The 21,698-nt window shown below is 44.9% G+C and overlaps 1 protein-coding gene across 2 annotated transcripts; it reads right to left on the bottom strand.

Annotated features, from left to right (window-relative positions):
* Window positions 1–2,253: 2,253 nt before the first annotated feature.
* On the bottom strand, window positions 2,254–19,358 carry LOC138663760 (gastrula zinc finger protein XlCGF57.1-like). Of its 2 annotated transcripts, none has more exons than XM_069750088.1 (5): window positions 19,317–19,358; window positions 16,462–16,611; window positions 16,153–16,332; window positions 9,601–9,724; window positions 2,254–6,194 (listed from the first exon to the last, which is right to left on the bottom strand). In XM_069750088.1, exons 2-5 carry the CDS (start codon window positions 16,516–16,518, stop codon window positions 5,038–5,040), a joined length of 1,518 nt encoding a protein of 505 aa, XP_069606189.1. In that variant the 5' UTR covers window positions 16,519–16,611; window positions 19,317–19,358; the 3' UTR covers window positions 2,254–5,037. The 2 variants fall into 2 exon arrangements, with proteins under 2 accessions (XP_069606189.1, XP_069606190.1); XM_069750089.1 differs by lacking the exon at window positions 19,317–19,358 and adding an exon at window positions 16,816–16,952.
* Window positions 19,359–21,698: the final 2,340 nt, after the last annotated feature.

The following is a 21,698-nucleotide window of genomic DNA, read 5'->3' as shown; positions in this document are numbered from 1 at the left end:
TGGATGGCTTATGCAGAGAGAAGTGGACTCTCTCACCACTGTGGGCATCGCACACGTCTCCCAAAGCGCTTTAACACAGCTTGATAAAGCATTTATCTTTAAAAGGAACCTGTCAGCAGGATTATGCGTAGTAACCTACACACAGTGTCAGGTCGGCGCCATTATACTGAATAAAATCATTCTTTGGTTGATATCTTGTGGCTGTTTCTTAATCTTTATTTTCAGTTTTGCGTTAATGATATGCCCGTGTCCTAAGGAAGGGTTGGTGTATGTGGTGCTCTGATTAGGTACTCATAATGCAGACTGCTGACATGTCACTGATCCCTCAGTGACCTGCCCCCTAGTTTGCATAATGAATACCATCACATACTGAATAAAAAAAATATATATATGCAGCACCATCTTGCTGGAGAAGAAAAAAAAAAGTCCTCCTCCAAGATGGCGCCACCCGCGCCTGCGCAGTAGTAGCTCTCGGAGATCGCCAACAGCTGCTATTGCACATGTGCGGGTGGCGCCATCTTGTTGGAGGACTTTTTTTTCTTCTTCAGCAAGATGGCGCCGACAGCTGCGCAACAGCAGCTATCGGATCTCTATACAAACCGATAGCTGCTAATGTGCAGGCGTCCCGGGCGTCATTATCAAAATTACTTTTTTTTTCCTCGCTCAAGTAAATCTGCAAAAGGGATTAACTGCACAATAACCATGGGATTATGTTGCAGCGCAGGTGCCATGGTCGTCACTGAGGGATCAGTGACCTGTCAGCAGTCTGCATTATGAACACCTAATCAGAGCACCACATACATTGACACAAAACTGAAAATAAAGATTAAGAAACAGCCACAAGATGGATTTCATTAACCAAGCTATAATTTTATTCAGTATAACAGTGCTGACCTGACACTGTGTGTAGGATGCTATGCACATTCCTGCTGACAGGTTCCCTTTAAACAGCCATTTTATGCAGACAGATAACCTTTAAATGTATAGTGGCAATCAAAATCATTCATCTCCCATTACAAACTTAGTTTAATAGCAAAATTTACAAAAATTTAGTAGTATTAGTTACATGATTAAAATAGATTAAAAATACAGAGAATTGTCAGGTTATCATGACTGGGATCAGTGTAGATCTTATCTGGTGGAAGGTGTGAAAGTAGATTTTACCAGGCTGAGTGTCTTTGATCATCTTTTCAAAGAAAAAAAAAAAAAGCCCCTGGTGTGCAAGCCAGCTGCCAAATTATCCTCAACCAGTTCCCACAATCCATCTCTTCTGGGCTATAAATTTAGAACCTTCCTTAGGGGTGCACGCTAGCGTCCCATAAGCAAAGCGTCACAGAAGATAAGCATCGTGATACCGCAGTTATTCCATGGCAGTTAGTCAGGGCAGGAGTCAGGTAACCCACACTCTGCTCTCCCTTCTATCCATGTGCTTTATTCCTATCCTCCTATGTTCCCTTGCAATCCACATTCACCGCCCAATCCCCCCTCCATCACGACTCATCAAGATCAGCTCCTCACTCCTTCCCTCTCCCATGTACAGCTCCCATGCACTTCTCACCTTCCTGAAAAACCTCAGTCCATCTTACCCAAACAGACTGCATAAAAAAAACTTCATACAATCCCAAAAGCTACTTGCTTTTTATCTTCCTACTCCTGCTGATATCAGGGGACATCTCTCCAAACCCCGGTCCACCATCCACCAACCACAACCCCTACCCTACCTCACATCGAAACCTTAATAATCTTACTAATATTAATTGCACTCCTTCATCTCCTCCTTCTTTTAATTGTGCCCTTTGGAATCCACGGTCTGTATGCAACAAGCTTCCTTTCCTACACAATTACTTTCTGAAAAACTCTCTGAATCTGCTAGCCCTCACGGAAACCTGGATTCAGGATTCTGACACTGTCTCTCCTGCTGCCATTACCCATGGTGGCTTACAATTCTCCCATTCCCCGAGACCCACAAACAGACGTTGTGGTGGAGTTGGCATACTCCTGTCCCCACAATGCACTTTCCAGGTCATCCCCTCAGTTCCATCACTCTCATTCCCTTCTTTTGAGGTCCATACAATCAGACTCTTTCGTTCCCTCTCCCTCAGAGTAGCGGTCATATACCGGCCCCCAGGCTCACCCACCCACTTCCTGGACCATTTCTCTGCCTGGCTGCCGCACTTCATGTCCTCAGAACTACCAACCCTTATCCTGGGAGACTTCAACATCCCCATTAACAGCCCCACTTCCACATCTGCATCCCAGCTTCTGTCACTAACCACTTCTCTCGGCCTCTCACAGCTCTCAACCTCTGAAACACACAAAGACGGTAACACCCTGGACCTGGTTTTTGCCCGGCTCTGCTCAATCTCCTACCTAGATAACTCACCGCTTCCCCTCTCTGACCACAACATTCTCTCCTTCACACTCACATATCCTCGCTCACCCCAGCACCCTTCTACATACCATTCAGTCAGAAATCTACAAGCCATTAACCCTCTTACACTTTCAGACTCCCTACGCTCATCATTGTCCCCAATCTCTTCTTTTTCCTGTCCTGATCTGGCTGTACATCACTTCAATGAGACTCTTAGAAGCACCCTTGACCAAGTAGCTCCCCTCACCCTCAGAACCTCCAAACACAGAATAAAACAGCCCTGGCTCACATCGCAAACCCGATTTCTCCAGCGATGCTCTAGGTGTGCTGAACGCTTATGGAGGAAAACACGCACACCAGAAGACTTCATACACTTCAAATTTATGTTAAGGACCTATAACTTTGCCCTTCACTTCGCTAAACAGACCTACTTTACCACCCTGATCTCCTCACTATCCAACTCCAAGAAACTTTTTGACACCTTTCACTCCCTCCTCAGGCCAAAAGCACAAGCCCCTATCACAGACATTTGTGCTGGTGACCTGGCCTCCCACTTTATAGAGAAAATAGACAATATCCGTCAGGAGATCCGCTCCCAACAACTAAGTTCAGTGACTCCCATCCCTCCCCTCATTGCCCCTGGCTCACTCTCCACATTCGATCCCATCACAGAAGAAGTCGTCTCCAAGCTCCTTCTCTTCCCGTCCGACTACATGCACTACCGACCCCATTCCCTCACATCTCCTCCAGTCTCTCTCTCCAGTCGTCACAAGTCACCTAACTACAATCTTTAATCTCTCCCTCTCCTCTGGCATTTTCCCCTCCTCCTTCAAACACTCTATCATTACTCCATTACTAAAGAAACCCACCCTCGACCCATCCTGCACAAACTACAGACCGGTCTCCAATCTCCCCTTCATCTCTAAACTCTTGGAGCGCCTGATATACTCCCGCCTTACCCGTTACCTCTCGACTCACTCCCTCCTAGACCCTTCACAGTCCTGTTTCCGCCCCCTACATTCGACAGAAACTGCACTCATCAAAGTGACCAATGACCTTCTGACAGCAAAACGTAATGGTGACCACTCTCTGCTCATTCTTCTCGACCTTTCTGCAGCTTTTGACACTGTTGACCACCCTCTCCTGCTCTCTAGGCTCCAGTCACTAGGCATTAAGGACACTGCTCTCTCCTGGTTCTCCTCCTACCTTTCTGACCGCTCCTTCAGTGTTCTGTTCTCTGGCTCCACTTCATCTCCTCTTCCTCTCGCTGTCGGGGTACCTCAGGGCTCAGTCCTTGGCCCCCTTCTGTTCTCTCTCTACACGGCCCCAATTGGACAGACCATCAGCAGATTTGGCTTTCAGTACCATCTTTATGCCGACGACACACAACTATATACGTCATCCCCTGACCTTACCCCCGCTATACTACAGAACGCCACTGACTGTCTGTCCGCAGTCTCCAACATCATGTCTGCTCTCTATCTGAAACTCAACCTCTCCAAAACTGAACTTCTTCTGCTCCCACTATCTACTAACCTCCCTAAATCTGACATTTCCCTCTCCATTGGTGGCACCATAATAACACCCCGGCAGCAGGAGCGCTGTCTGGGTGTTATGTTTGACTCCGATCTCTCCTTCACCTCCCATATACAATCTCTTGCTCGCTCGTGCCGCTTACACCTAAAGAACATCTCTAGAATCCACCCTTTTCTCACCATGGAGACAACTATAACCCTCACTGTCGCCCTGATCCACTCCCGCCTGGACTACTGTAATGCTCTATTAATTGGCCTCCCCCTCACTCGACTTTCCCCTCTCCAGTCCATCCTTAATGCAGCAGCCAGGGTCGTCCATCTGGCTAATCGTTACTCGGACGCGTCCGCTCTTCGCCAGTCGTTACACTGGCTACCCATTCATTACAGGATACAATTCAAAGTACTTGTTCTCACCCACAAAGCTCTCCACAGTGCGGCACCCCCTTACATCTCCTCCCTCATTTCTGTCTATCAGCCTAACAGACCACTGCGCTCTGCAAACACATTTGTTCAGAGCGGCCTATCACGTTCACTAATCAAAGTCATTTTATGTTTGTGTGTGTGTGTAGCCCATTCACTATCCCCATCTATTCCCCAACCCCTGAAGATGGCTGGACCATGATTGTAAATACATCATTGTAAATACACACCTGTACTTTGCATCTCCCTTACCTCATTGTAGATTGTAAGCTCTCACAAGCAGGGTCTTCTTATTTTGCTTTAATTATTGTATTGTTAACGTTGTTACTTATGACTTTTGTGTTTGAAACTGTTAAACTGTAAAGCGCTGCGGAATATGTTGGCGCTATATAAAGATTATTATTATTACCAGAAATCAAAGGCGAGTATACATAATTATTGTTCATACATGGTAGTAAAGCTCACATCACATGGTTCCACTGGTGAGAATTATGCTGGGGATAGTAATATTTTATACACTTGGCTGATCTATAGGTATACTAATTTTAATAGTAGATCTTTATTGGTGATTGCATAGATTTCCTTATCATTTAGTTCCCTAAATTGCTTTCCCTTCCTCCTGTAGATACTATTTTACTTCAACTGAAATCAGTGTATTATTTTTTCATAGAATTTGTCTATAAAATTATCTCAAATGAAATAGAAAAATGTCTACTTCCGTGTATGAGTTATTTGATGTTTAAGAAGATGTGATTTGTAGGGAAAACATTTTTCACATTCTGGACACGAAAATATTTTCCCTCTTTTGTGAATTCTCTGATGTCTACTAAGATTTGATTGCACTGAAAAACTTCTTCCGCATTCTAGACATAAAAATGGCCTCTCCCCTGTGTGAGTTCTCTGATGTCTAATAAGAGCTGATTTCTCTATAAAACATTTCTCACATTCTGAGCATGAAAATGGTTTCTCCCCTGTGTGACTTCTCTGATGTCTACCAAGTTGTGATTTCTCCGTAAAGCATTTCCCACATTCACAACATGTAAATGGCATTTTGCTTTTGTGACTTTTCTGATGTTTAACAAGTTGAGATTTTTCTGTAAAACCTTTCCCACATTCTGGACAAAAAAATGGCTTCTCCCCAGTATGTATTCTCTCATGTACAATAAGGGTTGAATTCTTTGCAAAACATTTCCCACATTCTGGACATGAAAATGGCTTCTCCCGTGGATGAGTTTTCTGATGTCTAACAAGATGTGATTTCTCTTTAAAATATTTTTTACATTCGGAACATGAATATGGCTTCTCCCCTGCGTGAGTTTTCTCATGTATTTCAAGAAAGGATTTTTCTGTAAACCATTTTTCACAATTTGAACATGAAAATGGCTTTTCTCCTGTATGAGTTCTCTGATGAATAATAAGACGGGATTTCCGGGAAAAACATTTCTCACATTCTGTGCAAGAGAATGGTTTCTTCGCTTTGTGACTTTTCTGATGTGTATCAAGTTCCAATTTATCTTTAAAACATTTAGCGCAGTCTGAACATGAAAACAGCTTCTCCCCTGTGTGTCTTTTTTGATGTCTCACAAGCCGTGATTTAATGCTATAACTTTTCCCACATTCTAAACATGAATATGGCTTTAACGTGTGAGCTTTTTGACGTACTACATCCGTTCTGTTATTTTTATTTAGCTTAACAGTCTTTAATGAATCAGAAGATGGGACATGTTGAAAATGATTGGATGATTGATTTTTGCTGTGAAGAGATCGAGATTTATTTTGGAGAAGGACATGCTTTTCATCTGTACTTGATGTGACGCCATGATCATTCGAAGATAACAGATGTCCCTCTGAGCTCCTGGTGCAGTCATCTGTAAGATAAGACTGAACTTACTATGATTCAGAAATAAAGCCTTGACATTACATTATTAATTTAAAAGAAAAACTGAATAACGCAGTGGTGGCAACAGTAGACATCAAAACAGGGACTAATATATTATAGTGTTAGGCCAAAGGGTTCTGTTTCAAGTTTTTAACTTTTCAGGTCAAGCCAGTTTATTCATAGTTTAATGTTTTAATGTTACTGACATCAATCTTTTTTCTTTTAGCAAAACATTCAGTGAAGACTAAAATATGTGGCCTATAATTCAGCGCTTTTAGGTGGAGTTTCAGAAAGAAAAGGGTCAGCTCAAACAAGTGAACTCCTCAGGATGAAGTGAATTTTCTAGAATTAAAACATGATTTCTAATTTGCCTCAGTTTTCACCTCTCTGATCCCTTTCCATCTGTCAGGGAACAATTCTTCTGTTGGTATGGGTCTGTTTTGTCTCAAGGAAATATAAAGATTAAATTACAATTTGTGGATTCTTCAACAAAGCCATTTCCTCCAGAGATAGAAAATTAAGGTTTTGTGACTGTCACGAGATGGTATGAAATATCATATAAGTTTAGTTGCTCTTCAGCTCATGAGGTGGGCTAAACCCCCCCTTCACTAGCTGACTCTCCTTGTTTCTCTCTGGGCTACGGGCTGTATGCTAGAAGGGGGTTTTATTGCCCTGGGGTCATAAATTCCAGGCTCGGACGAAAGTCCCTCACCCCTCCCACCTGCTCTAGTTGAAACTGGAAAAGTGGCTCCAAGATTCATGAAAGATTCTTTGTTTAGTTTTTGTTAGATATTAGGCAAACGATTTAAGCTAGACATACGAAAATATATATTCTTATTCTCACTTGGTGTACCTACCCATCCCTTGAAACTCGGGCTTCTAACTCCATCTGGTAAAGAAGTAGGGATTTCTCTGTAAATATGTATCCCAGATAGGACATATTTGATCTCATTAGAATGCTCACGTTAATCCGAGATGAATGAGGAGTATGTTAGGACTCTGACATGTTTTGTAGTGAAGTTATAGAAATCAGAGAAAATAGTTTAAAGTTTAGGCAGAATGTAGAGAGAGGAGGGTCTGGATAAGCCAGCCTTTCTGTGATGTCACAGCCTTAGGGTATGTTCACACGTTCCTGATTTCCATCCTTTTTTTTTCAGGACTGTTTTTTAAAAAACTGCAGCTCTTGGCAGAAAACGCAGGTCCTTTTTTTGTCCTTTTTTGATGCGTTTTTTGATCCTTTTTTTGATCCTTTTTTTTATGCAGTTTTCTATGCAGTTAAAATGGCTGAAAATACCCTAACCCTACCCCTAACCGTACCCCTACCCCTACCCCTAACCCTAACCCTATTCTATCCTTAGTGGAAAAAAAAAAAAATTCTTAATTTTTTTTATTGTCCCTACCTATGGGGGTGACAAAGGGGGGGGGGTGTCATTTACTATTTTTTTTTATTTTGATCACTGAGATAGGTTATATCTCAGTGATCAAAATGCACTTTGGAACGAATCTGCCGGCCGGCAGATTCGGCGGGCGCACTGCGCATGCGCCCGCCATTTTGCAAGATGGCGGCGCCCAGGGAGAAGACGGCCGGACGGACACCGGGACGCCGGGTAAGTATAAGGGGGGAAGATTAGGGCACGGGGGGGGCATCGGAGAACTGGGGGTGGGCATCGGAGCACGGGGCGGTGGGATTGGAGCACGGGGGGGCGGGATCGGAGCACGGGGGGGCAGCCACACTCCGCCCACGCACTTCCGCCCGCTTCCCCGCACTTCCTGCTGCAGCGGTTCGGCACCACAAACCGCAGTAAAACCCGCAGATATTTTTTTCATCTGCGGGTTTTACTGCGGGTTTGACCTCACAATGGAGGTCAATGGGTGCAGAACCGCTGCGGCTCCGAAAAAAGAAGTGACATGGTACTTCTTTTTTCCCGCAGCTATTCAGCGCGGTTTTTTTTTTATTTTCCGCATTGTGGGCACAGCAGTTCCTGTTTTCCATAGGGTACAATGTAATGTACCCTGCATGGAAAACAGCTGCGGACCCGCAGCGGGAAAATCGCGGCAATTCCGCATGACAAAAAGGATCGTGTGAACATGGCCTTAATGTTTTAAGTGTCTGGCAGGCTCTGAGGAGTCACTTTCTGCTGGATTTCTTGTCTTCTCCTGGAAGAGCCCTGCACACGTCCGAATGAGCTGGGGCGTATGGTTGCCTGCAATGCTTTGAACATGTGAGTGATACTTTTCTCATTTAATCCCTGTTTATTTCATAATTACCCTTGTACATATTTGCAATTGTCTCATTTATAACATCTTTATAAAATATTTTTGATAAAGCACTGCCTAATTTTTTTATGGGATATAATATTATATGTTAGTTCATTCTCCATGCTCTAAACGCACCCTGTCTCTGGAAGAGAATTACGCTACTGTGTTGGGTTAGCTTCGGACCCGTTTAATCGAAGCTGGTGGCAGCGAAGTGTGCAGACTGTTGAGTGATGCTGTAGCGACTGCGGCGTTAATAATTATTGTTCCTGCCTGAGTGGGAGTAGTTATCGCGTCGCTGCAGCGTGCCCAATAGCCAGTACATAGCAGGCAGCCTTTCTGGCGACTAATTACCCAGGGTGCAGTACCTAATCTGACCTGAGAGTAAAGGGGGCGCCAGAGAGCTGCAAGTGTTAAGTGGTACTGTAAGTGGGATATACATAAATCCCTGCAGTTCGTGGTATATAGAAAAGCAGTGGGATACCTAGAATAAGCCCCTGCTGTAAGCTAAGAGGTCAATAGCCTTGTGTGTGGTTTTTCATCACATCGTGGAGTGGAGGGATAACTAAGATAAGCCCCCCTGCACATGTGATAGCCATCTGTTGGCCTAAAGTCACCTCAATCCGTGACGTAGGGGTGACGGTCACGGTGTGAATCCTGACCAATTGGTGACAGCGGTCAGGGGAATCGTGACAGTGACCAAGATTTCCTTGATATCAAACCGGCTTGGAAGGAATGGAGACACCAATTGGTGGTGGCTCGTCACCAGAACTCTACCTATAAAGACCAGATCTACTCATCTCTTGAATCCTCAGCGAAGTTTCCTAGTCCTTGTTCTCCTACTTTGAAATGTATAATTTCACCATGAAGACAAGAATGTGAAAGCGGATGCCTTATTGTTCTTTTGATCTTACAGACCAAGGCTACAAAATCAAAAATGTAAAAAAATCTCAAGAAAAGGAATATATGAATATGAGTTAGTAGAACATGTGGGTATTCTCTGTGGGAGTAGAGGATGGGGACATATCTCTGGTGTTGTCCTCTTATTGGATCGAGCTGGATGACACACATACCGAGACTGAATTCATTCTTTACATACAGATAATTATAGGCCGTGTGTATTTAGTCCAATCTATTACCTGGTGATGTGAGGGCCTGGGGAACCTCCATCATGACGTCCTTGTACAGATCTTTGTGTCCTTCTAAATACTCCCACTCCTCCATGGAGAAATACATGGAGACATCCTGACATCTTATAGGAACCTGACACACATAATAATAGCGTCATCCACAAATCCCTTTATAGTGTACAGTCATGGCCAAAAGTATTCACACCCCTGCAATTCTGTCAGATAATACTCATTTTCTTCCTGAAAATGATTGCAAACACAAATTCTTTGGTATTATCATCTTCATTTAATTTGTCTTAAATGAAAAAACACAAAAGAAAATGAAGCAAAAAGCAAAACATTGATCATTTCACACAAAACTCCAAAAATGGGCCAGACAAAAGTATTGGCACCCTCAGACTAATACTTGGTTGCACGACCTTTAGCCAAAATAACTGCGACCAACCGCTTCCGGTAACCATCAATGAGATTCTTACAATGTTTAAGAACATCCTAAATAGGCAGTGTAAGCGGTTTATACCTTGTGGGAATAAAAGGACTAGAAATAGGAAAAACCCAATGTGGCTAAACAAAGAAGTAAGACAGGCAATTAACAGTAAAAAGAAAGCATTTGCACTACTAAAGCAGGATGGCACCATTGAAGCTCTAAAAAACTATAGGGAGAAAAATACTTTATCTAAAAAACTAATTAAAGCTGCCAAAAAGGAAACAGAGAAGCACATTGCTAAGGAGAGTAAAACTAATCCCAAACTGTTCTTCAACTATATCAATAGTAAAAGAATAAAAACTGAAAATGTAGGCCCCTTAAAAAATAGTGAGGAAAGAATGGTTGTAGATGACGAGGAAAAAGCTAACATATTAAACACCTTCTTCTCCACGGTATTCACGGTGGAAAATGAAATGCTAGGTGAAATCCCAAGAAACAATGAAAACCCTATATTAAGGGTCACCAATCTAACCCAAGAGGAGGTGCGAAACCGGCTAAATAAGATTAAAATAGATAAATCTCCGGGTCCGGATGGCATACACCCACGAGTACTAAGAGAACTAAGTAATGTAATAGATAAACCATTATTTCTTATTTTTAGTGACTCTATGGCGACAGGGTCTGTTCCGCAGGACTGGCGCATAGCAAATGTGGTGCCAATATTCAAAAAGGGCTCTAAAAGTGAACCTGGAAATTATAGGCCAGTAAGTCTAACCTCTATTGTTGGTAAAATATTTGAAGGGTTTCTGAGGGATGTTATTCTGGATTATCTCAATGAGAATAACTGTTTAACTCCATATCAGCATGGGTTTATGAGAAATCGCTCCTGTCAAACCAATCTAATCAGTTTTTATGAAGAGGTAAGCTATAGGCTGGACCACGGTGAGTCATTGGACGTGGTATATCTCGATTTTTCCAAAGCGTTTGATACCGTGCCGCACAAGAGGTTGGTACACAAAATGAGAATGCTTGGTCTGGGGGAAAATGTGTGTAAATGGGTTAGTAACTGGCTTAGTGATAGAAAGCAGAGGGTGGTTATAAATGGTATAGTCTCTAACTGGGTCGCTGTGACCAGTGGGGTACCGCAGGGGTCAGTATTGGGACCTGTTCTCTTCAACATATTCATTAATGATCTGGTAGAAGGTTTACACAGTAAAATATCGATATTTGCAGATGATACAAAACTATGTAAAGCAGTTAATACAAGAGAAGATAGTATTCTGCTACAGATGGATCTGGATAAGTTGGAAACTTGGGCTGAAAGGTGGCAGATGAGGTTTAACAATGATAAATGTAAGGTTATACACATGGGAAGAGGGAATCAATATCACCATTACACACTGAACGGGAAACCACTGGGTAAATCTGACAGGGAGAAGGACTTGGGGATCCTAGTTAATGATAAACTTACCTGGAGCAGCCAGTGCCAGGCAGCAGCTGCCAAGGCAAACAGGATCATGGGGTGCATTAAAAGAGGTCTGGATACACATGATGAGAGCATTATACTACCTCTGTACAAATCCCTAGTTAGACCGCACATGGAGTACTGTGTCCAGTTTTGGGCACCGGTGCTCAGGAAGGATATAATGGAACTAGAGAGAGTACAAAGGAGGGCAACAAAATTAATAAAGGGGATGGGAGAACTACAATACCCAGATAGATTAGCGAAATTAGGATTATTTAGTCTAGAAAAAAGACGACTGAGGGGCGATCTAATAACCATGTATAAGTATATAAGGGGACAATACAAATATCTCGCTGAGGATCTGTTTATACCAAGGAAGGTGACGGGCACAAGGGGGCATTCTTTGCGTCTGGAGGAGAGAAGGTTTTTCCACCAACATAGAAGAGGATTCTTTACTGTTAGGGCAGTGAGAATCTGGAATTGCTTGCCCGAGGAGGTGGTGATGGCGAACTCAGTCGAGGGGTTCAAGAGAGGCCTGGATGTCTTCCTGGAGCAGAACAATATTGTATCATACAATTATTAGGTTCTGTAGAAGGACGTAGATCTGGGTATTTATTATGATGGAATATAGGCTGAACTGGATGGACAAATGTCTTTTTTCGGCCTTACTAACTATGTTACTATGTTACTATGTTACAATGCTCTGCTGGAATTTTAGACCATTCTTCTTTGGCAAACTGCTCCAGGTCCCTGATATTTGAAGGGTGCCTTCTCCAAACTGCCATTTTTAGATCTCTCCACAGGTGTTCTATGGGATTCAGGTCTGGACTCATTGCTGGCCACCTTAGAAGTCTCCAGTGCTTTCTCTCAAACCATTTTCTAGTGTTTTTTGATGTGGAAGACCCATGACTAGGGTTGAGCGAAACGGGTCGGCAATTTTCAGAAGTCGCCGACTTTTGGCAAAGTCGGGTTTCATGAAACCCGACCCGACCCCTGTGTGGGGTCGGCCATGAAGTCGGCGATCTTCTGAATCTGGAATCGGAATTCCGATACCGATTCCCGATATGTTTAAGATATCGGGAATTGGTATCGGAATTCAGATTTAAGTGTAAAATAAAGAATTAAAATAAAAAATATCGCTATACTTACCCTCTGACGCGCCCTGGTACTAACCGGGAACCTTCCTTCCTTCTAATCAGCCCTTCCAAGACCTGCGGTGACGTCGCGGCTTGTGATTGGTTGCGCGAGCGCCCATGTGACCGCTCGCACGACCAATCAGAAGCCGTGACGTCACCGCGACGTCACCGAAGGTCCTGGAAGCGCTGATTCGAAGGAAGGAAGGCTGCTGGAAAGAAGCAGGGCGCGTCCGAGGGTGAGTATATACCTAATTGGTCGCGCGAGCGGTCACATGGGCGGTCGCGCGACCAATCACAAGCCGCGACGTCACCGCAGGTCTTGGAAGCGCTGATTAGAAGGAAGGAAGGTTCCCGGTTAGTACCAGGGCGTGTCAGAGGGTGAGTATAGCGATATTTTTTATTTTAATTCTTTATTTTACACTTAGATATGGATCGCAGGGCCTGAAGGAGAGTTTCCTCTCCTTCAGACCCTGGGAACCATTGGAAACCCAATGCACTGCATTGGGTTTCGAGTTTCGGCCGACCGCGACCCCGACTTTTTTACAGGATCGGCCGATTTCACTCGACCCGACTTTTGAAAAAGTCGGGTTTCGTGAAACCCGACCCGATCCTGTAAAAGTAAAAGTCGCTCAACACTACCCATGACCTCTGAGGAAGAAACAACTTTCTCACATTGGGCCCTACATTATGTAGCAAAATTTGTTGGTAGTCTTCAGACTTCATAATGCCATGCACACGGTCAAGCAGTCCAGTGCCAGAGGCAGCAAAGCAACCCCAAAACATCAGGGAACCTCCGCCATGTTTAACTGTAGGGACCATGTTCTTTTCTTTGAATGCCTCTTTTTTTTCTCCTGTAAACTCAATCTTACCCCGAGACATAAAAAAGCCAGGCTGGAGTTTGCCAAAACTTACCTGAAAAAGCCTAAAACGTTTTGGAAGAATGTTCTCTGGTCAGATGAGACAAAAGTAGAGCTTTTTGGACAAAGGCATCAACATTGAGTTTACAGGAGAAAAAAAGAGGCATTCAAAGAAAAGAACACGGTCCCTACAGTCAAACATGGCGGAGGTTCCCTGATGTTTTGGGGTTGCTTTGCTGCCTCTGGCACTGGACTGCTTGACCGTGTGCATGGCATTATGAAGTCTGAAGACTACCAACAAATTTTGCTGCATAATGTAGGGCCCAGTGTGAGAAAGTTGTTTCTCCCTCAGAGGTCATGGGTCTTCCAGCAGGACAATGATCCAAAACACACTTCAAAAAGCACTAGAAAATGGTTTGAGAGAAAGCACTGGAGACTTCTAAGGTGGCCAGTAATGAGTCCTGAATCCCATAGAACACATGTGGAGAGATCTAAAAATGGCAGTTTGGAGAAGGCACCCTTCAAATATCAGGGACCTGGAGCAGTTTGCCAAAGAAGAATGGTCTAAAATTCCAGCAGAGCATTGTAAGAAACTCATTGATGGTTACCGGAAGCGGTTGGTCGCACTTATTTTGGCTAAAGGTTGTGCAACCAAGTATTAGTCTGAGGGTGCCAATACTTTTGTCTGGCCCATTTTTGGAGTTTTGTGTGAAATGATCAATGCTTTGCTTTTTGCTTCATTTTCTTTTGTGTTTTTTCATTTAAGACAAATTAAATGAAGATAATAATACCAAAGAATTTGCGTTTGCAATCATTTTCAGGAAGAAACTGAGTATAATCTGACAGAATTGCAGGGGTGTGAATACTTTTGGCCATGACTGTATATACTCGTGTATAAGCTGAAACCACCCCCCTCGGCTTATACATGAGTCATTGTGACAGAAGATGGCGGGGGAGGGGGAGCGGCAGGTCAGGAGGCTGCGGCTGTAACTGTGCCTGCTGCTAAAGAGAAATGAATATTCACTGCACTAGCAATGAATATTAATTTCTCTTATAGCGCACGCACAGTTACAGCTGCAGCCGCCGGCTTCCAGCAGCTGCCGGGCTACCATGGGTGCCCGCTCATTAAGGCAATGAATATTCACCTCTCTCCTCTCCCATAGGCTGGAGAGATGAATATTCATTCCCTTAATGAACAGAGACATGTGATCACCCGGCCGCAGGAGCTGCTGGCATCGGAACAAGATGCTGCAAGGGCGCGCAGGGAAGGTTAGTAGGATGGGTTTTTTTCTATGGTTTTCTCATGGGGGCAGCGCAAACAAAGATAGGGATGAGGAGCCACGCATGCAAGGATAGGGATAAGGAGCAATGCAGACAGGGATGGGAACAAGAAGCCATGCAGACAAGGATGGGATCAAGAAGCCATGCAGACAAGGATGGGAATAAGGAGGGATGCAGACAAGGATAGGAATAAGGAGGGATGCAGACAAGGATGGCAATAAGGAGGGATGCAGACAAGGATGGGACTAAGGAGGGATGCAGACAAGGATGGGACTAAGGAGCCATGCATACAAGGATGGGAATAAGGAGCCATGCAGACAAGGATGGGAATAAGGAGCCATGCAGACAAGGATGGGAATAAGGAGCCATGCAGACAAGGATGGGAATAAGGAGCCATGCAGACAAGGATGGGAATAAGGAGCCATGCAGACAAGGATGGGAATAAGGAGGGATGCAGACAAGGATGGGAATAAGGAGGGATGCAGACAAGGATGGGAATAAGGAGCCATGCATACAAGGATGGGAATAAGGAGCCATGCAGACAAGGATGGGAATAAGGAGCCATGCAGACAAAGATGGGAATAAGGAGCCATGCAGACAAGGATGGGAATAAGGAGGGATGCAGACAAGGATGGCAATAAAGAGGGATGCAGACAAGGATGGGACTAAGGAGGGATGCAGACAAGGATGGGACTAAGGAGCCATGCATACAAGGATGGGAATAAGCAGCCATGCAGACAAGGATGGGAATAAGGAGCCATGCAGACAAGGATGGGAATAAGGAGCCATGCAGACAAGGATGGGAATAAGGAGCCATGCAGACAAGGATGGGAATAAGGAGGGATGCAGACAAGGATGGGAATAAGGAGCCATGCATACAAGGATGGGAATAAGGAGCCATGCAGACAAGGATGGGAATAAGAAGCCATGTAGACAAGGACGGGGGTGAGGAACCATGCATACAAGGATGGGGATGAGGAGCCATGTAGACAAGTATGGGAAAAAGGAGCCATGCATACAAGAATGGGGATGAGGAGCCATGCATACAAGGATGGGGATGAGGAGCCATGCAAACAAGGATGGAAATAAGGAGCCATGCAAACAAGGATGGGAACAAGGAGCCATGCATACAAGGATGGGAACAAGGAGCCATGCATACAAGGATGGGAATAAGAAGTCATGCATACAAGGATGGGGATAAGGAACCATGCATACATGGATAGTGATGGAGCCATGCATACTATAATTGGGATGATGGGACAATGCATACCCGGCTTATACTTGAGCAAATTAGTTTTCCCAGTTTTTTGTGGCAAAATTAGGCGCCTCGGTTTATACTTGGGTCGACTTATACACTAGTATATACGGTACTTTATAATTTCCCAGCAGTGTCACCTCTCCAGTCATCAGCTCAATCATCTTGTAGGTGAGTTCTAGGATCTTCTGGTCATTGATGTCCTCATGTATCGGGGGGTGAAATGGAGGCCCCGTGATTGGGCTCAGGGGTCTTCCCCATCCCGCAGACACAGGGTCCTGACAGCGCTCACTAGAAGTCTTCTTCACTACTGTGTAATCCTGGTTATGGAGAGACACATTAATGAATCTCACTGCAGATATTTCCAGAGTCCTCACCTCTCCAGTTCTGTCCATCTGTTATTCCCATAGATAAGAATGATGTAATGTGACGCCATCAGAATCTCTCACCTTTCCAGTAAGTCGGAAGAGAATCTCTAGGGTTAGGTGTAATATCCTCTCCGCCATCTTGTCTCTGTTCCTAGCTATCCTTGATTGGTCAAACTGGATAATTCTCTTATATTGAAGATCTCCACTGAGAGGATCCTATATTTTAGGGACCTGAATGGAAAGATGAGGCAATGTATCATCATAAAGAATCCCGTGTAATGACACAAAGGACATTACATGCTTCACATGACAGACAATCACAGACGGTTAAAAACTCATAAAGGATTTGTCCAAAACTTAACAGTCACGGTCTAATTATCTAATTTTAAAACAATTAACCACTTTTCTAATTTACATCAATTCAAAATTCCCTACCGTTCTTTCTCTACTCCGACTTCCAATTTCATAATTTGTTACCCAACTTTCAGTGGGAAGTCTTTGACAGAACATCAAGAGGCTGGGGCTGCAACCACTCCTCCTACTTATGTGGCTGCCCTAATATGGGATGTCATCAGGGAACCAGCGCTGCAATCAGTCCCCAGAGCTGCCAGTGTGCATTGAAAGAGAGAGAGCACAGTGAGCAAGGATAACAAACTGAGCACGTGTCTGAGTTGACAACCAGCACATGCCCATTTATGTCTATTGTATTTTATTTTAGGTGTAAATTTAAGTAGTTTTTTTTTTGCAATTTATTTTTTCTGAAATTTTACAAAATTAAGTTGTAAATGTAAATAATGTAACTTTGTAAATGTAAAATTTGCAATGCTCAAACTTTGAATGTTTATGTTTCCAAATACTGTGAAAAACTGCAGTTGATTGCACTTTTTTTGTGCTAAAAAGACAGACACCTCCAGAGCAGAGGCCAAATAGAGTCCAAAGTGATTCCATCTGCCTCCTTCTACAGAGAGGTCCCATCTGAGTCTCGTTTTTGGGGGATTTAGATGGAAACCCCGAAGCATGCGCTCAGCGTAGAGTAAAGGATAAATGTAATCTGAGCTTTTTACTGATATTTGGGAGGCAGAATGAACAAATCAAGAGCAATTCAAAAATTGGTTTTATTTATTTGCCATTCCTCATGATGTATAAGTGATTAGATGATTTTGCTCTTCAAGTCGGTGCGACTACAGCGATTCCAGATATATATTGTTTAGTTTTAGAACCAGAAACTTTCACACACTAAAACTAATTTTATAAAAATGAGTTTTTTGTTTTCTCTTGCGACCGCGGGGTTCTAATAGGGTTAATGACGGAGCCCTCTCCTTTTATTAAAGGGAACCTGTCACCAGGTTTGGCCAATATAAGATACAGCCACCGCCTTTCAGGGCTTATCTACAGCATTCTGTAATGCTGTAGATAAGCCCCCGATCCGACCTGAAAGATAAGAAAAATACGTTTTATTATACTCACCTGCGGGACAGTCCGGTCCGATCGGTGTCGCAGGTCCAGGTCCGGCACCTCCCATCTTCTTGTGATGCCGCCCTCCTGCTAGGTTCATGGCTCCCCAGCATCGCGTTCCTGCACAGGCGTACTAATCTGCCCTGTTCAGGGCAGAGCAAAGTACTGCAGTGTGCAGGCGCCGGGCCTCTCTGACCTTTCACGGCGCCTGCGCACAGCAGTGCTTTGGTATGTCCTCAACAGGGCAAATTAGTACACATGCGCAAGAGCGCAATGCTGGGGAGCCATGAAGCAACAGCAGGGCAGCATCACAAGAAGATGGGAGGCGCTGGATCCAGACCTGCGACACCCATCGGACCGGACTGTCCCGCAGGTGAGTATAATAAAATTATTTTTTTTATCTTTCAGGTCAGATCGGGGCTTATCTACAGCATTAAAGTTGTAGATAAGCCCTGAAAGGCGGTGGCCGCATCTTATATCGGCCAAACCAGGTGACATGCTCCCTTAGTGCCACTGTAGCGACTGACAGCGGAATCACCAGACATGAAATAGCCACAAACCGTTTATTGCGGATACAGCGGGGTCTCAAGTAGAATATACAGCCGATACCCCCTGCACTGTCACCCTTCAGGGTTTGCAAATTACTTAAAGGAGTTGGTCACTATTAGGACTATTCTTAAACTAAATGTTAATAATAAAGCCTTTATTCACCTTCCGTGCCGCCACCATTCCCGTGCTGTCAGCAGTCCTTCTCCCTGGGGCTGTGATGCGGTGTTGTGACATGTGACGCTGGCACCCAATCAGCGCTGTCGTCTCCGCCTTTGGACAAACTGATCATGAAGAGGCAGTCCGGGCTGCAGCTGATCTCTCACTTCATCTTCATGTTCAGTTTGTCCAAAGGCGGAGATAGTGACGTCAGCGACGATTGGGTGCCAGCGTCACAAGTCACAGCATCACAGCCAAGGGGACACTAGTGAGTGATAATACCGCAGGGGTTGAGTATAGGCTTTATTATTTTATCAGGGCCAAACATTTAGTTTAAAAAGGGGCTGTTGTAATAGTGGACAACCCCTTTAATCCTCTCCATGATTGACTTCAGCACCGTACCCTTTTATGAGGCGGATAACAGGTCAGATGTGTCACCATGACAGCCAAGGGCCTAACAAAGCTACGGACGAGGTTACTGCCCCCCGCCCCCAGTAAGGCTAGGTTCACATTACATTTAAGCAGTCCGTTAACGCTGCCATTAAGCACTATTTCGGTCGCATCGCTAGCGCACGCCCAAAATGGGCATGAACTAGCGATGGGCCATCATTGAGTGACGGACCCTCGGACGCGGGCTGCAGCGTTTCCGGGTCCATCACCACTAGCGCAGATGGCATGTCGGCACTTGCGTTAACGCAGCCCATTTAACACATGTGTTGAACAGGCTGCTTTAACGCAATGTGAACCTAGCATTATGAGGAATCTCCAGCACCTACCTCCACCTGCAGAGCCGCACTCCACATATATGGCTGTTCTGTGCACAGGACCTGTGATGAGGTCACAGGAGGGGAGGAGTCAGGGGTCACATGATCAGGGGCCTCAGTGTATGCAGGACTCTGCTGTGCTGGTTGTCATGGTGCTGGATGAGGGGAAGTTTATGTGTGGGGTCAGGAGGGGTTTACAGAGTGGATGTAGCAGAGCCGCATGTGTACGGAGCGGAGCCGTGTGTGTACGAGGTGTACGGAGCAGAGCCGCATGTGAACGAGGTGTACGGAGCGGAGTCGTGTGTGTACGAGGTGTACGGAGCGGAGCCGCGTGTGTACGAGGTGTACGGAGCGGAGCCGTGTGTGTACGAGGTGTACGGAGCGGAGCCGTGTGTACGGAGTGGAGCCGTGTGTACAGAGCGGAGAAGCGTGTATACGAGGTGTACGGAGCGGAGCCGTGTGCGTACGAGGTGTACGAAGACGAGCCGCATGTGTCCGAGGTGTACAAAGCAGAGCCGTGTGTACGAGGTGTACGGAGCGGAGCCGTGTGTGTACAAGGTGTACGGAGCGGAGCCATGTGTGTACGAGGTGTATGGAGCGGAGCAGCGTGTATACGAGGTGTACGGAGCGGAGCCATGTGTACGGAGCGGAGCCATGTGCGTACGAGGTGTACAAAGACGAGCCGCATGTGTCTGAGGTGTATGAAGCAGAGCCCTGTGTGTACGAGGTGTACGGAGCGGAGCCGTGTGTGTACGGAGCGGAGCCGTGTGTGTACGGAGCGGAGCCATGTGTGTACGAGGTGAATGTAGCGGAGCTGCGCGTGTACGAGGTGTACAGAGTGGAGCCGTGAGTGTACGAGGTGTACGGAGCAGAGCCGTGAGTGTACGAGGTGTATGGAGCGGAGCAGCGTGTATACGAGGTGTACGGAGCGGAGCCATGTGTACGGAGCGGAGCCATGTGCGTACGAGGTGTACAAAGACGAGCCGCATGTGTCTGAGGTGTATGAAGCAGAGCCCTGTGTGTACGAGGTGTACGGAGCGGAGCCGTGTGTGTACGGAGCGGAGCCATGTGTGTACGAGGTGAATGTAGCGGAGCTGCGCGTGTACGAGGTGTACAGAGTGGAGCCGTGAGTGTACGAGGTGTACGGAGCGGAGCCGTGAGTGTACGAGGTGTACAGAGCGGAGCCGTGAGTGTACAAGGTGTACGGAGCGGAGCCGTGAGTGTACGAGTGCACAGCGGTACTTAATATGAAATAGTGGATGATCTTTTAGTTGGAAATTAATTAGGATAGTTGGAAATCAAATAAAAAATACTAACAAAGGATATCTAGTGGATAAATATCACTATATACTGTATATATAAGTATGATGCACACTATGCAGTCCAATGTTGCATGATGACTGTCATTCAAATCCAGATGTGGAGAAGTTTCAATGTCCAATCATAAATTAATTATTGTAAGAGTAAATATGGAGCAAAGAGCTGTGGAGGGAAAAGTTAAATAACAAGAAAGAAAAAAGAATAATGAATAAAAAAATTATTTTAAAAACATAACTAAAATTGCCGTGAAGGCAATCTAGAGGAAGGCGGTGAAGCTAATGGCCTCATTCAGACCAACAGGGGCCATAGTGCCTAATTCAATGATCCATTTCATCTCTTTCTGGGGTAGAACTTGTTAAGGTTGCCACCACGTATACCACCATACATCGATCCCACGTACCATGAAGCTCTTTGAATTGGAATTATGATGCAGTTTGAAGTGGCCTGGTGTCGTTTTTAATGTAGAAGTTTCGGCCGCTGTCCTTGCCGCACCAATGTCTCTCACATGCTCTCTAATTCATACACACAGTTCCCTGGATGTAAGTCCTACCTATATTTTACCGCAGCCACATGTGGCATAATCGATGATGTATGAACTTCCACATGGAATATGATGGTTGATAGCATACTGTTGTTCACCAGAGGCAGATTGAATGTAGTGCTGTCCCAGTTGGCCAGTTCCTCAGGATGAAACCGATATTCTCATCTGACATCAAATTTGACAAGCAAGTTAGGGACCTATTGGCTAGGTTTGTCGAGAGGGGCTGTAGCAAACAATGTATTAAGCGGGCATATATGAGAGCTAAGTTGACTCCTCACAGTCAATTACTTAATTCCAAGACCAAACGGGATGATGATCGTAGACAGCTGAGATTCATCTCCACTTATAATTATAACTGGGGGAGTATGAGACATATTCTCCAAAAACATTGGTAGGTTCTATTAACTGAACCTTCCCCTCAGTCTTATCTCCCGTCATCCCCTTTAATGACACCAAAACGAATCAAAAATCTTAAAGACATATTGGTTTAATAGTCACTACGTTCCTCCGAAAGAAAACCCATTTGGATCAAG

Source organism: Ranitomeya imitator, chromosome 2 (genome assembly GCF_032444005.1).
Source record: "Ranitomeya imitator isolate aRanImi1 chromosome 2, aRanImi1.pri, whole genome shotgun sequence".
Classification (NCBI taxonomy): domain Eukaryota; kingdom Metazoa; phylum Chordata; class Amphibia; order Anura; family Dendrobatidae; genus Ranitomeya; species Ranitomeya imitator.
Note: the sequence above shows the minus strand (reverse complement) of the source record. Positions and strands in the feature narration are given on the sequence as shown.